The sequence below is a fragment of the Xiphophorus maculatus genome, chromosome 11 (genome assembly GCF_002775205.1).
Source record: "Xiphophorus maculatus strain JP 163 A chromosome 11, X_maculatus-5.0-male, whole genome shotgun sequence".
Taxonomy (NCBI): Eukaryota; Metazoa; Chordata; class Actinopteri; order Cyprinodontiformes; family Poeciliidae; genus Xiphophorus; species Xiphophorus maculatus.
In genome coordinates this window covers 6,646,709-6,663,949 of record NC_036453.1, presented here as the reverse complement: position 1 = coordinate 6,663,949, position 17,241 = coordinate 6,646,709, and the positions used below count along the sequence as shown (strand labels likewise).

The following is a 17,241-nucleotide window of genomic DNA, read 5'->3' as shown; positions in this document are numbered from 1 at the left end:
TTGAGTTGGAAAAAGTATTGTAATTTCTTTGCGTATTCAACTTAAATCACTTACACGATGCCGTTACAGCAGCGTGAGCACTGCGGGAGCTTCTGCAGACCAGACATGGGGCTGGGGATCGGGCTGCCCAGCTTTGGTATGGGAGACCTGACTGGAGATCTTAAGCTTCTCATTCTTTCTGTTGGTGACAAACCTGTTGGCAACAAAACAATAAGAAATAAACATAACTTTAGCCCAAAAAATGTTACAAGCAAGACTCTCACAGCATAAACATTGAACAGTTTTCCAACATCAACATTTTCTCTGTAGGTCTCTGTGAAAAGTTTATCTTACACACAGGTTGTGTTTGCTTTGCTTAATGTGATTTGATGATAAATAGATTTTTGATTCTGCTTATTTTATCAGTAATTTGAATGGCTTTCAGACATCCATTCAAATATTCTCCATGCATGTTTGAACAGAAAGTTTCTGTAACTTCTCAAAAAGATTTGAAAATTGTGACTATCAGTTCCATGTAATGCGGAAGATTAGAGTAATTTCTCATGCTGTCAGGTAATAAATAACATTTGAAAATGAGTTAATTACTGTAAGAAAGGATACAGGTTTCTCTATGACAAATTGCTACAAATATTGTGTAACTTGGCAAGATGAATATTTTTTTCTGTTTTTTACTTGACTGCATCTGCAGCAACAGAAACCTGGAAACAGATAAGGTATGACAGGAGATTAAGATTTCACAAATTATTACTTTGGTACTATAAATCACAATTGCTGTCTAAACAAGATATGTGATAAATGCATTAAACTAAAATGATGTTTCAACACCATTTTCAGGTGTTATTGTGTAATCCCCAATTCATACTTACATGCTACTGACTAAACTGAACGATATCATCTTATTATCTGGTGTAGTTTATTTTTGTGAATATCCTATAATGAACATCACAAACTGGAATTGTCAAAAATTACAATTTACTGATGAGTTAATTTGTTTTTCGGTGAGACGTCTTTGTTCTTTATGGAGCTTATAATGCTGCAAAATGACCAACAGACAGAAAAATCCTCCTAATAAGAACCGATGTCCTGCCGATGTTGGGAAAAATGTGCAAAAACATTTATATGAGAGCTTTTAGAAAAAGTAATATGTATGAGTTGTTTGGATTAGTGGAGGAGTGATGAAAGTGGATCTTTCAGGCATAAAAATAAGAGTTAAGGTTTAGAAATAGGTTAAGCTTTTTCATTCAAACAAACTACCTGAAAGTTAATGATGTCAGATTAACCTGGATCGTTAAACAATAAAGATTTGCAGTTATTTTTCTAAAAATGTAAAGCCACTGTATGCAGTTTGGTTTTGATCCTTGGCAAGTTGAAACATGAGACCAGAATGACGCGCTGCCACTGCAAGCGTAGGCGCAGCACTGCGCTCCTTTTCACAGTACAATAAAATAAAAGTCTTGAAATAAATAAACATTCCTTGTTCTCCACTTTTGTCTTCAGCTTACATCGCTGTCTTGAATTTCTCTTTTCTTCCTCTTACGTTTTGTCCTCCCCATGACTTTCCTGTGTTCTCTGTTCATGTTTCTGCAGCAGCATTTTCTGGTAAGAATTCACCAGTCAAAGCCAACTGATAAAGGGAAAACATCCAATACCGCAAAATCCACAATTTAATCATCATACCATTATGCAACAATCACATGAGTTGTGAGTACAATTATTATACTGGCAGGAACAGTCGGAGTCAGCTTCTTCACATTTTTATTGACTTCAAATCCAAATCTTGTTACAATCTGTTAAAGTAATGACGCATAAGCGATAGGGGTGATAATCATGGCGGGTGTAGATGAGTTCCCACAGATGGTGAGTTTTATGAAGAGCTGACAGCTTAGATCATCAGGTGTTTAGTTATGCCTGCTTAGTGGGTATGAATGTGGCGTGCTTTACGCTGGATGTCTGAGCTACTTTGGTCGTTTAAAGTGCAGTAAAGCAGATCAGAGGAGTTCATAGTATGACTGATCAACATCACTGATGATGTGCCAGGAGAGGATATTCAAGCCAACCGAGCTGGTATGAGGAACACTAACCACAGTTTAATCAGCCTTCATCTGGAACTGGGCTTAACGCACCTTTTATTCCTCAGTAACTGCAGACATGTGACTGAACTACGTTGCATTCACTGACATTCACTCTTAAATGTGGCTTTAATATCTCTACAATGTAATAATGAACTGCAATGGAAAAAAATAATGTGCTGCACAACTCTAGAGTGACTTTCTTCTAATTAGGCTAACTAATAAATGGTTTCCAACCACACACACACACACCCACACACACACACCCACAAGTGCAGAAAGTGCTTGGCTTGTTTAGTCTTGCTTGAGTTTTAAATTCAGATGGTGGAACCGCTTACAGTAGCCTGATTCCCAGCCACCTTTCAACCACATTTAGACAACAACAGATGCATTTATGAATACATCTGTTCACCATGTATGGCTTTATGTAGCAAAGTGGTTAAACAACTTTTGTTCTTATTTTACAGCAAAGCTAGTTATAAACAATAAACATTGAAATAATGTACTTATTAATGCAACTGAACTGAATTATAATTGCTGCCCAGCTTTCTGCAAATTTCCAATGGCAGTTTGACAAAATAAAATCTAAGAGTATTTGAGCGCTTCTTGCCATCACCCAAATCTTTGCAGAGTCTCCGTTGGATTGAAGTCTGGGCGGCACCGCTCCAAAACGTTATTATTACTTTTAGTCAGTAGAAATATGTTAGCAAAATTTTTTAAAAATTCTATAAGTGAGCCAGGTGTACAAAGCCACTTTGTACACCTGGCGCCTGAACTTGGGCTATATTTAAGCCCAAGATCAAATATGGAATATATATGTATGTATAAATATGTATAAATATAGCCTAATGGCTTTCCTCCTCAATGTCTATGAAAGATAAATAAGTTATTGCATTACTGCAATAGTAACAAGAATTTGTGAAAAAACTCAAAATATGCAGAAGTTATTTAGTTTGCAGATGATTTTCTAAAATGTTACAGAAAACCAAGATAAATTTCAGGAAAAAGAATTTAATCGCAAAAACACGAGTTTCTGTTCAACTGTTTTCTTATTGTAAAAATTCCATGTTGGCTTTAACACAGAATATTAATTATAACAGCAACTCGACAATTATTTGGCCAGAGCCTGGAGGATTTCTGGTCAACTGTCACTGTTGTTTACTTTACCTCTAAAAGCCCCTTAAACACAACATGACCTCTGCAGGAGCTAACGCCTTCAGACGGCAACCAGATTTAAAAGCTCAATAATAAAGTAAGGCGCTGTTCAACTAGAGTCACATGTCAACACAGTTTGTTTCTTGATGAGGGGAACCATTTTTTTAAAAAAACAACAAAGACATGTGAAACATCCGTGGTTAGATTTCAGATTTAAAGGCACAGAAGTGACAAAGAGACATACGGCTTTTAAAAGGGTCTCTGTATAAACTTGAAGCATCTTTCTGTTTCAACGAGGGCTTGAAGTGCCAATCAACCCTTCATTCCCGAAGCTGAGAGACAACGGACAGCAGACAAGAGAGGCGGCTTTTAATCTGTAAAGTTCATCAGTGGTGTTAGATTCTCTCTCTCCAGTCGCTTTCATCTGTCGTTAGCATTTGTCTCCTTCTTCAGCTCTTGTTTTTTGTGCTCCACTAAGTGTTATGAAGGTGATAAATTAGAGAAGCTGTGCGGTTTGGCTTTGCCCTGGGCCTCACTGTAGGAGCACTTTACTTTGTTTCTGGTGCTTTGAATTATCCTGTCAACTCTCACTTCAAAGCTACAGGCTGAAATGTTGTGACAGTATCTAATGCAGAAGAGAGAAAAACAAAGATTGCTTCATACTAAACCTGTGAGAAAAAGACTGAACAAAAAAATGTTTTTGCATTAGAATAAAAAATATTTAGAAAAATGTGAACAAATGTACTCTTCAAAAGTACCTCAAATAAATGTAAGTGAAGTTTGTAATTTATACTTTCATTTTGTTTAGTTTGGTCTCATTTTCTAAAGTATTTCTTTCTCGTATTCAGCTATAGTTCCACTGATCTTTGTGTTTTCCATGTTTCTCCTTGCAGTATTTTCTCTTCCGTTAAATAGTCCTTCCTGTTCAGTAACCACTCCTCTGTTACCATCACCTCATGTCTTGAAGAATACTTCATTATCTCTCATTATCAGTAAACATCTATTATATTACCTGCTTCCTGTTTGTGTTTTGGTTCAACAAAAAGTGGCCGTTGGTCAGAATGTGGAGGAACCAGTAACTATAATCCATGATGTCCTGTTTCCCTGCTAAACAGTAACAATGTGAGACGGAGCAGTTTACTTCCCCACTCCGCAAAATGGGAAAGACAAGCAACGTGTTGATGTTCATCTCGAGTATGAAATCTGTACCATAAACGTTTTCTGCTCTTTTACATTGTTTTGTTTGTTCATTTTACTTACATTTACAAATACTTTTCTTCTTTATGTATTTTTAATTAGCCAAAGACTTTTGTGTTGCAAGCTGCAACTTCAATAAATGCAATTTTGGGTTAAAACTATTTAACTTACAACAAAATCAAAAATCCTACTCAAAATCAAAAATAGTCTTGAGTTCGGGGTATGATTCAGATTCTCATCTTGAAAACAAAATCAAAAGGCTTTTGTAATATTTTCTACTAGAAAATATAAAAGATGATATTTTACTGATGCAGTTAAAAGTTGTAAACTCAACTCACTGCATTCACTTTTATGAAGATTCTTTTTATGTTAGATTGTAAGAGAAACATTAATGATGAATATCTTCTTTTTATTGGTGCATAAATACTCACTAACTTATAATTACCTCTCCCACCCCCTAAACTTTTGTCCAGCTTCAGTGGTAAACATGGAGCATGAAGAGAAGGTTTTAGTTCCAGGGATTAACTTTCTTCTGCTGCTGTCAGCATCACATGACTCCTCTTCAAATGAAGGAATGCCAAGTAGTCAGACAGGAAAGCCGTATTTCTCACTTTTATTGTCTTCTGTGAAGTTGCTTTTGCTCTAAATTGCTTTACCAAAACTTCCCTCCCCCGGATTTTCTTCTTTTCAAGATCTATTTTAAAACACTTAGGCTTTCTCTTTCCTTTTGCCTTTGCTTTTCTTTCAGTTATTCTCATGTCTCTCCCCCTTCCTATCTGTCTTTTAACTCGGTTGTCAGTGTTTTTCTATAAAAGGAAAACTATGCCACTAGATAGAGGAGCTTAAACAGTCAGAGCGAGAATCACAAGCCACATCTGCAAAGCAGGAACTATTTATTCCCAAACGCCTTGTGTTTATGTGACTGTTTAGAAGAAATGCATTGATGTATGAGAGCAGAACCGAATGTTTATTTCATGCCTGCTTTGAAGTAAACATAACTGTATTGTAACAACTGGTGGTAATGTTGTGCTGATTTTTTTAAGCTTGACAAAGCCACAAATTAAAATGTACAACTTTCCAACATTCTGTTTGTCATTCTGAACCATTTCCTGACACTTTTGCATAGAGAGTAAAACCCTTCAATGGAGCATAACTGTATTCCTCAACCTACAATTCCATTATTCAACAGTCAGAAGACTTTCTAAATATTTGGAGTATGCTGATATTTCTGCAAAGGTTTGGACCGATTCCATTTGTTGCTTTAATATCAGACACAAACACATGAGCCGTACCTCCGTCCTCGGCGTCCAGGATCTCCTGGAGGTATTTGAAGGAGCCAGACTGTTTGGGTGCAGAGACAGGCTCTTCATAGTCCTGAAGCATCTTGTAGACATCTGACTGGGGGTCGAAACCATTACGGCTCACTGGGGACTGCGGAGGAGGCTCTGGACTGAAAACCACATAAGAAGCATGACTCAGTAAAAGTTTTTGCAAAGCAGCCAACAGATGACGGTTAGGAGTGAAGAACATGTGTTTAGCAACAGATGAAGGAGAAAAGAATAAATCTCTACAGATTCCGGTTTACCTGCACAAATGCTGATTATGCAGCATTATTTTTATATGAACAAAACACAGCTAATAAAGAAACAATTTACTTAAAGTGTAGATCCCACATTAATATACTGCATTATCCATTGGTCAACCTCAGTCACATGCTGTGACTCACTGCACAACCTGCAGTTACATCAAATGTGTGTAGATGTTATTTTAAAGAGTCTGGTTAGTGATGCACCAATCAATCAGCCAGGTGCTGAAAAACTCGAATCTTTATTGACTTGAATGCACTAAAACTGCATCGAGTCTGTAAATGTATCAAGAAACAGAATGCTGTTTGTAAAACATTTATTTTGAGTTTTGTTAAAATCAGATAAAAGGAAGAAGCAAATGCTTCCTACTTCCATAACAAAGAAACAGCAGCACAGTTTTGTTTAACGGTTACTGTTTTTTACATTCAATTTGCATTTGGAGGCAATATTGAAATAAATAAGTCTATAATTGTATCAGCCAGGAATAATATTTTTTGATATTTAAATAATTTCCTGGAAACTTAAAACTTATTGGGCTGTTTTTCTACAAAGCAAAATGTTTTGATAAAATTAGGTGATTGACAATCATCAATAACTAAATTGATTTATCTCTTTTTCATAAGGTTGTATATTATAACCGTATCTATTAATTGAAGTTTTGATCCTTGTTTGGGTCACATTGAGTCTTTATAATCAACTTTAGTCACAGGGTTGGAAACGTCAACGACATGTGGTCACCAGCCACGCTGCTATTTATGTCCGGAATAATCAGGTATGAAAAAATATTTTTAACACTGGATTTAGGTTAAATATACAACAATGGCCTAAGAAAAACCACAGAATATAAAAGGAAAACAAATCACCAATGCAAGAGTGGAAAAATGTTTTTGTAAAATCAGAATGGATGCACCAGAACCAGAGGTGTTTCCTTTATTCTAGATGTGATACCTTATGCTGGGATTAGTCTGGGATTACCAGCCGCTCCATGCCACGCCTGTGCTTGCTCATTCATTCAGATTGAAAGCTTCAAGCTTTAGGAAGATGACGAGCTGAGCTGCTGACGGATGTGTGCAGACCAGACACACGTAACGGCACGTTTGTCTCCAGACTCCTTTTCAGGAGCACCAGTAAGTCACACGACAGAAAAAAGCTCAGCTCTGTTTGAAGTGAAGCTGAGTGATGGAGAAAAATGGCAGTAATAAACTAAGTTGGAGAAGCAGAGTGACAGAAGTCAATGGATGCCATGAAAATAGTTTTAAATATTAGGTTTTCCGTTGGGTTTGGGGTGGAGCCCTGGATGGGATTAACAGTCCAGTCGCAGGGAATTCTGGGAGTTTTTCAGAGGATGTTCACCAGGGAACAGGAGACACAGGTTTATAACCCGCTGGAGGAAACACACAACAGCAAATGGCTTTTCCAGGCTATCGGGGGCGAGCCGCGCAGGTGTGTCCAAGGATATCCAAAATGTGTCTGTTAGGATCTGCACATACCGACATCTGCCATGTATGACATACTGCAGCTCTGTTTTTGAATGAAATCCTACTTTGAGCAGTTTTAACTTGATGGATTTCAGAGCCAGTCGCTGAAGACGGGCTCCTATTTCCTTGTGTGGTTTCTCACAGCCACGGTGTGCAGTGAGGCTGATCTGGGAAATCTCACGGAGAGATATTCTGAAAGCCAACAAGCCTTAACAGCTTGCACGGACATGGTTCACTGTTCTCCACTCATACAGGTTACAGCAGGAAAACAACCTGGATCTCTTTGTTCTTTCCTTAATCTGGGTTTTGTATGGAACAAACACATTAAAATGAGGGCTTATTTTGATGGCAACTCTACAGAAAAGCTCAGAAAGGCAGAACAAGACTAATTAAAACAGCAAAAATAAGGTGCAAATTAGAACACAAAAACAACCTCACACAGCTAATCCACTAGAGCTATTGATCCTGCAAATTATGGTTCATTGTCGGTACTTATGTCGTTTGAAAATCACGTTTATTGTCTCACCTGTGTGTGGCGCTCAGGCTGAGACCCCCCATCTTGCCTGGCAGGGATCTGTCCTCGTTGCTGCCATTATGAGCATAAAGCCCAGCTGGGTTGTTGTACTGAGCATGCCCAGTTCCGTTCCCATATCCATAGCTGTGGCCGTTGTTGGGTCTGGTGTGTCCATTATTCAGGTGAGTGGGCTGAGGAGTGAGAGGGGACTGCGGGTCAGAGGTGTATGAAGGTTTACGACCGTAGTTGCCAGAACTGCTGGTGATGGGACGGAAATTCTGCAAAAGAGAAAAAGAAGAGGAAGAAAGGCAGGTCAGGAGGGATGACTTTAATATTTAAATGTAAAATGAATTAAAATCAAACATAACAGTGGAGATGATGCTTGGAGAATTTCATGGAAAAGAAACTTGAAAACGTTTAGACAGAAAAGTTAAAAGATTCCACTTTTTTAATAACTGTTTGCTCCTGCTTTCCAATAGGAGTCAAATATTAGTTTTTATGATATCTTGTCTATATTTTGTTACATTTGCATTTAGGTTGCCTTGCCTCGACACCTACATACCTCTGCTGTATCCCTGGAGTTTGTGCAGAGGTCAACACCCTCCTCATGCATTTGCACAAACGCAATGATGACATCATCGAGCTGCTTGGTGTTTACTGCAGCTATCAGTGCACTTAAGAGATAATGCTCGCTTTGCAGCCGGGCTCGGATGTCCACAGACAGAATTTTCCAGATAAGGTTTTACTGCACCGCTTGCGCTTATGTCACCACTTCTGATACCGCTTCAGGCCTTTGAATTTCCAAGATAGCCAGCAGCTTTACTGACTAAACAAGGCTGCACATTATCACAGCTTCAGAGTTTTTAAACATTTTAGCTGAGATGGAGACACTTGTTTACAAGTCTGACCGTGCATCAGCATGAAAAACAGATTTCTGTAATTCTGAGCCAGTGGAATGGGTGTGTGTGTGAGCCTGTGTGTGTTCTGGGCTGGTTTAAAGTGCCTCAGCCACAGGTGTTGGAGGTTCAGAGCCTCCGCAGCCAGAGCCTGTTATTTCAACAGATGGATCTGCTGGATGTCCTCCTGTTCTCAGCTTTCCCCTGGACCACACACACACACACCCACACACACCCACACACAGGTCTATGGTAATTGTGCAATCAAAGCTTTTCAAAGTGTGGTAGGATTTCCCTCTACAGCAGCAAGTCTTAGCTTTGAAATTTCCCACCATTGTCCAGTCCCTATGGAGGACCAAATCTGACATAATAAATATACATTTATGCTTTTAATTTTTATTATCCATAGCTTGCAATAAAGCTCGATCTATGTAGGACCAAAACTGGCATAATAAAAAATATAATATGTACTACATTAAGCAATAAAATATTGCTTTTATTTTTTTATTATGTCAGTTTTGGTCCTCCATAAGTCTCATGCTATTAAAGAAAATATAAACCACAAACACTCCTTAAAAATTCAACAATACAGGCAGATTTGAACAAAAAAGGCTTTGATTAAAATATTAGTGAAGAGTTAATTCAGAGCTACAGCAACTACAGTAAAGTTTTCTCCATTGTTCATGTTGTAACCATAAACATCATGAATTTTATTATTTTATGTGACAGACCAACACAAGATAGTGCCTTTTAAATCTTTTATAGTATTTGAAAATTGTGTTGTGAATTTGTATGCAGGTGAAACCAGTTTGGCTGCAGTTCCATCTGTAGGTCCTTTGGGTTTTGCCTCTAACAGCTTCATACATCTGGAGACATTTTTGCCTGTTCTGCTTTGCAATAAAGCTCAAGCTGAGTCAGGATAGATGGAGAACATCTGAAGGGTGCACTTCAAGTCCTTCCAACGATTAAAACATGGATTTAGGTGTGAACTTTGACTGGGCCATTCCACACTGGAATTCCAGTGTAGATCTGACTGATCATTGTCCTACAAGAAAACGTAGCTTCCTGTCTGTATTAAGTGTCTTGCAGACACTAACAGGTTATTCCATGATGTCACTGTACCCAACTTCTAACTTCGTGTCAACTCTGATCAGCTTCCGTGTTCCAGCAGTACGATGCTGGCACCACCATGTTACCCAGAGTGACTGGTGGTGCAGAATGATGCAGGATTATGTCTACCTCAGACTTAGTGTTTTGGGTGCAGAGTGAAATGGTTTATTTTGGTCTCATTTAACCAAAGCGCTTTCTTTTTAATGTCTCCTGTTTGGTTGTTACAAGCTGCAACAAGCCCTCATGGCTTATCTCAACAATCATTTTCTTCTTGCTATTTTTCCACAAAAGCCAGAGTGGAGTTCATAACTAATACTTATCCCATCATCACCTGGATTGTTGTATTGTGCATGCCGCCTGAGTTGTGGATCTCTGCAGCAGTCAGATTAGGTGAACCACTCACTTACTGTTTAAGGACAGTAGGTTGAAAAGTGATGTGAGATGTTTAAACTCCACAGTTTGACCGGTCTGGTGTGTTTCTAGGTCTTCATGTTGCTATTTGTTCACTAATGGACCATTAGTGATGGTCAAACAGAACCTAAAGCCTACACTGAAAAGTGTTTGTTGTATCAAAATGAAGGACTGAGAATTCACTTTTTTTATGTTAATTTGTTACAAAAAAGTCCTACATTTGTTAAGCACAGGCTTTTCTTTCATTGTGGTATTACATATAATTCTACTAAAATACATTTAATTTTGTGGTTTTAATCTAACAGTGGAAAAAGGCTAAGTTCTTAACACAAAAGTGAAATGTGAATTACTTTTGAGAGGAAGTTTAGAAGAAAAGAAACAATAAATTCTGAGTAATGACGACCAAAATAGAACCAAACAGGCCAGACTAGATCCTGCTTGTTGTCTTAAGCTTCTTATTCTTACGCTGCTGACTGCATGACGACCACATTAAGGCCTCGGTGTTTTTGTAAGTTCTTTGGTTTGGCCTAACAATTTAGGAGTGTGAAAATTCTTTAAATGAATTAAATTAAATTCTGAAATCAACTTTTGTTTTAAAATGAAAAGATCCACCAAAAATGTAGGATTGGCAGGAATTTTGATGTTACTATTACTAGTTTGTGCCAAACCCTTTTCCCTCCAGTTATCTCCTTTTCCCCTCTAACAAAACATTTTGACAATATTCAACTTTTAAGATTTCTGTTTCTAACTGCTATCCTTGTGCACTTTTTTTTTATATCCTCTTTAATCTTTCAATTTCCTGAGAGTATATCAATAACTGAGGCAGAATTTCTTCAAAAACAAATAGCTGTCCCTACATGTCTTTTTTAGTCTTCATTATTCGTTTCTCATTCTTAGACAAGGTTAAATCTCCAGATAACAATCAGAAGAATAACCGATACAATCGGGCGAGCTTAGTCATGCCTGCGCTCTTAGAAAAGTGGGAAGGAAAATCCATGAGAGTGGATTTTGTTACACGTTCCAGTTGAAACTTAATAGACATTTGATTTATGATACTGATCTATGCAAACATGAGTGGAGGACGACAGGTAATCCTTTGTTAACATATATAATGACGTGTTCAAAAGAAAGATAAAAGTCGAAGAATTGATTTTTGTTTTACAGACCTAAAGGGAAGTGACCAAGAAGAGCTACGCAAAGTTTGCTTGCCCAGCCCATGGTTGTAAATTTGATAAAGATTAGATACTATTATCCTTAGAATGAAATGAATAAAGGTAAAGGATATGCTCTGGTCTTCCAGCTACGATATACACCTGTATTCTGCATTTCCTGTAGAAATACAGAAAAAGCTGGGATATTTTCAACCGGACAGACCTGACTGAAATGGGGTGACTTCATGTATTTTGACTGAACCCAGCCAAGCCAAACCTTTCAGCCTTTCCTTTTGTCTTTTCATTCTTGCAGCGCTCTCGCCCTGTCCACGCCCATTTCACAGATATTTTCTTTAGATGGATGGTAGATTTATAAGGCATCACATCTGGTGCATGCCTTATAAAAATGCCGGTATGGTAACATTCAGAACCTGTTGGTGCCTTTGAGCTGCAGGAACGGTGCAGCGGCTTGCCGTCTTTAAGTTACCTGTCCCAAATCTTCCTCAATAAGATGCATATTTTCATTTTGAAAGTTTAGAGATGTTGATGTGGGCTTTTATCTAAAAATAAAATGGCTCTTACAATTCAGTAAAATTTGGTGCAATCTGCTTTTTCAAACAAAAACAGACTGAACTGCTATATCTATGAGGCCCAGCATTGTCCAATTCCCATAAATTGAGGAATCCACGTGATTCAAACCAGTGTGCTTTTCACTCGTAACCAAGCATGGCTAATGTTTCAGGAAGACTTGCAGTCTAAGGGAGTGTGTACACACAGAAAGGACCATGAAGAGTGAGGGCAAAGAGAGAAAAGAGTGTTTACTTTTGACTGTACTAACACACTTCAAAATGTGTTACTGAGGTAATTTTAAGCCACAAACATGTCCACTCAGTACACTGACAGAAAGTCCATCTGATTAATGCGAGTCTCTCAATGTGCAGCTACAAGCGGGTCAGACTGTGGCAGAGCGGCTCCAGGAGAAGCGGTGATTCGGGACCAGAGGACAGACGTTGGGGGTTAAAAGGTGGAGGAGCTTAAATGAAAGCACATGTTTGTTTATAACTGGAGACTAAGACTTAAGCCCAACTGCTTCACCAGACACACATACAAGTTCATGACAATGCTGAAACATTCACCCACTTCCTGTCTTTGCTGCCTCCTGCACAATTTAATTCATTCAAAGTTAAGCTTTTCAGATAGCAGCCTGCACTACTAACCAAACGGTTCACGGTTCCCTGGGCCTGACCCCCGTTTGAAAGAGTGACAGAAAAGGCCTGACGACAACAATGAGCATCAAGCGCTGCAGAAAAGTTGGTCTGAAAATGTAAAATGTTTGACAAACATTAAGCAATAAAGAAAAAGTTAATTCTAATAAATTTTGTAAATAACCTAACCACACATATGTATTTATGCTTTAGTAACAGTTTCACTGAACATACAGTTAAAAGAGAAAGTAGCAGCCAGGTGCTGCTGACCAGGAAACTAGATTAACTAACAGGAGTTCTGGAAGTTTGTTGTTCTGCAGCAAAACAGATAAAAAAAACAATGACTGTAGAAAAACAATTGTTGCTGCAAATTAATAGAAGAAGGCTCAATAGCTAACAGTACTGTACAGTAAGAAATATTTTTTATGTGTCAATTTTTCAATGAGAGGACAGGAAAGAAAGTGACAATGCTCCATCTTAGAATCTACAGGCCTTAGCATTACAATTAAGAAAGACTGAATATGTGTTTAGTTTGATTTGAATGCCTGCTATAAAAAGTTTTTTTAGCTTGTATGGCAATATAGTCAGGGTTGGTTGGCTGAAGGCAACTCCAACTTCAAGACTCCAATCTTTGGACATAAAAGTGTGTTTGTTTGTAGTTATTACTTTACTGATTGTACCTTATAAGAAAGTCATTCTTAATTTCTGTTTACCGATTCTCTGCACATTGTCAATAAAATCATTCATTGAGGACAGAAGAGACCAAAGCAGAGATATCTGCCAACAATGGACAGCAAAATGTCTGGCAAAAGTCAAGCACAGCCTGTACAGATGTGTGTGGTGGAACCTTAATAAATATTTTTTTGTTTATGAAAAAAAGTAGTATAATAGTTTTAAAGCTTGTTCCAGTGTTTTTTCCTGGACCAAGTACTTTTGTGGTCACTGAAAGGCCAGTAATCCACTCTTAATCCCCATGCAAAGTTTCCATTTTTCACTAAAGAAGTTTAAAATCGAAGCTGTATCGCAGCTAAATCAGAGTTAAATACTCTCAGGTGGGTTTGCTATTAGAAAGAAGGTCAAAATGAGTTCAGAATGGAATCCTTTTAATCTGCACACACATGAAAATGAAAGATGTGTAAATCAAATGCATCTAAATGATTCCAGACAGGTGGAGCCTCATGAACAAAAAAGGTTTTAACGACTCCATCTACTTCACAACATGCCGAGAGCTACACACCTGAAACCGATGTGGACAACTCAGGGGATTAGTGGTTAGTTACTGAACACAAACACTCACATATAAAAGCAAGATGATTTGCAGATGGGATGTCAAAGAAGAATATTTTGTGAATTATTGAAGCATTCGGTACACCAAACAGTCAGGCTTGCTAAGGTCAACAGACCATTAAATAACTGGACATCCCATCCTGAAAGGAACAGCAGGTTTAACTGCAAATACTTCAAAACAACGGCATTGTTCCTTTGACAAAACAAAAGTGTTTTATGTGCACACTTTTGTTTTAAAAGCATAATTCAGTTCCAGGCAGCAGGGGAATTATGGCCTGCAAGTCATGCAAGGAGCTTATCTGTCAGCTCCTATTAATGTTAGCTTGGAGAATTTGCTTTCTGCTGCCAACGCCTGAGCTGAGACTGGAAGCTTCCAGTGACGTGTGATCCAGACCTCTCGGCTTCATCATTGTGAGGCCCCATTCTTTCCACAGGACCATAGTTCTTGACCACAATAGCTAACAGTATAATGATAGGTTAGCTGCCATGAATGACACTGAGGAACTGTGAGCCAGAAGAACTGCTGTTTGACTTAAACATTGACAGCAGGAATTTCCCACTTACTTGAAGCTGCCACTTTATAACTTCAGCGAAGATGCTTTAAAACATGAGTAACTGATAGAGTAGTAACCATACTGGTGTGTGAAAATGTTTCAAGAGAAAAGCTGAAAACCATGCAGTTAAAGTCATTTAGAAGAAGATCTGATGTATATTTCCTTCCTATGATCCTTTTTAATCCATTAAACAGACTCTCACTCTTAATGGATTCAGATTTTGACCTGACTTTGGATTCAGAATGGCTGCTGTATTAGAAATTTATTTTAGCTGGTCAATAAGTTGGTACTTTGCGTCAGTCTGTTGATTAGCAATGCCGAGCAACTGGTGGGGAGGAACTGTGGTGCATTTCTCAATGTCCATAAAGATGAAGAAAATGTTTTCTGAAATATTCTTTAAAGCATGAGATTAGGAATCATGATGACAAAAATCCAGAGTTTTGTCATCTGCTGGGAGCTTAGAGTGGATTCTCTGCTGGACTGTACCATGGAGAGCCAGGTGAGGATGTTGGGGGTTTGATCAGGAAGCTCCATGGGTGAACGATTTGGGAGGTTTTCTAGTGACATCCCAGAAGGAGGAAACCCAGATCTCATTGGAGGAACTGTTTATCCCCTCATTGGGCTAAGGGTTCCACTGAATACATTTTGTATTAAATTGTACTGCCTACTTTTCAGTGATGCTATGTAAGTCCTTCTCAAAATGCCCACTGGATGGCAAACATGTAATCTGGATTGATGCGGAGAAGTAAAGGCAAACGATTGGCCGTTTAAAAAGAAGCAGGAAAGAAGAACTTACTGCAATAAAACAACATTGATGACAAAACAAATACACAGAATAATACACTTAAAACAAAAGCAATTTATGATGGCCTAGCTATGACACCTTGTCATGACCTAACTCTTACCACTCGTCTTTATCACAATCATTTCTATTTTAAGAAGTTACATTTGCCATTCAGTAGCCTGTGGTCACTCTTTCCAAAATATGAGCACACTTCCTAAGAAAAAAAACCCTGCATCATATGGTTGTACTTTTTTATATAAACAGTCATATGGTTGCTTGGTTGGTAGCCAAAAACTACAGCATTTCCTCTAGAAGTTTTAAGAGAATCTCCAGGGGTCTCAAGGTGAAAGGAAACATCTCACACCTTCCATGTGTCACTTCCTGCTCAGTAGTGAATTCCCATAAGTCAGACTGGAATTTCCAACTATTTAAGAAATATTCCATCTGTTAATCTGGGACTGCAAGAATAAACGAGCCACCTTCAAATGCTGTTAGCTAACAAAATACTGTTACCCATAGCATAAAACCAGATTTTTACAAGTGAATTATAAATACAAGTTTTGAATAGCAGACCTTTCTTTAAGTTACTGAAAATAAAATTTTTAACTCAATTGTGATGCCCAGTTAATCTCTGTTGACTGTTTCTACAGCAGCTCATCACTGCATATAAAAATCAGAGCCAAAAATATCACATGGCACAAAGTTTGAGTCAGCCTGTGTGAGCAAGGTCGCGATGTGTGTATCATTTCCACTGAGACTCAGGAACAATCAGCATTGTGATGCGTTCAGGCTGTTTCAAAAAACAGCCGGAAACAAAGAAAGAGAGAGCCGTGGTCTTTTAAGTGACCTCGGAGAGCGGATGTTTCCTCTGTCCACCTGAGTGTGACACTGAAGTGGCCCTGAGTTGCTGGTTTCAAGCTGTTCAGGTTCACTTTATAGAAGGAGACGCCAGAGAGCATTTTTAGAGTTTGCTGAGAGCGGAAGGACTGGATGAGATGATACAGAGATAGAGAAAAAGGAAACTGGGAGAGCAGGGAGGATTTGCTGCTCTCATGTTTCCACCAGTCACGCTCGTCTGTTTGTATAAACTGATGCTGATGGTCTGCCTCACTTTGGTCTGGGATTTGCTTTAGCTTTTGCATGTTAAACCAGGACCACAGATTGAACTGACTGAGGCAGGAAAGCTGAAGGGCCGTTGGTTTTACAGAAAAAGATTTGAACAATTTTCATTATCTTTGAAAAAAAGAAATAAAATGAACAGGACTACAGAATAGATTAAATCGAATTTCATTGAGACATTAAAATAAAATATCTTAAAGGATTATACGCTGTGTAATATTTGCTGCTCATAGCTTCACACTTTCCATAGAAATAGTATCTTGGGTCAGATGGAGTCTCATTGCAGTTGATACTCACACCTGATAACAATGTTCAAGATGAAAAGAGTTTTGCAAAAATTGAGTGAGTAAAATAAACTGTATCATCTCGTTTACAATATTTATTCATCCTGCATTAACAATGCTAAGCTCTGTCTGGTAACATCTGCAAAATGATGTGAAAGAATTAATGCATGCTTTGTAAATGTTTCTTTTAAAAATATGAATGACTGAAGTCACTATTGTGAGCTGTTTCACAGCTGTATTACTTATTGCTGAGAAAATCACTGCTGGCTGGAAATGGTTGACTAGCATGATTTACGGTCACACAACACCTAATAGTTTGATCTAAAAATAATAATCTTTGGTGTGAAAGTTGTTTTTGACAGAAGTGGGTTAAAAGTGAGTTCTTTTTAATATCAGTGAGCTGCCATCCTTTTCTGACAAGGAACATACTTGATTTGGAGA

General features: G+C 38.1%; 1 protein-coding gene across 1 annotated transcript in view; it reads right to left on the bottom strand.

Annotated features, from left to right (window-relative positions):
- pdlim4 (PDZ and LIM domain 4) overlaps nt 1–17,241 on the bottom strand; it is a 53,842-nt gene that overhangs the window by 13,420 nt on the left and 23,181 nt on the right. The window contains exons 4-6 of the mRNA XM_023342519.1: nt 8,012–8,277; nt 5,714–5,871; nt 55–193 (exon numbers count right to left, since the gene is read on the bottom strand). Coding sequence (XP_023198287.1) covers nt 55–193; nt 5,714–5,871; nt 8,012–8,277 — 563 coding nt within the window. The remainder of the gene's footprint in view (nt 1–54; nt 194–5,713; nt 5,872–8,011; nt 8,278–17,241) is intronic.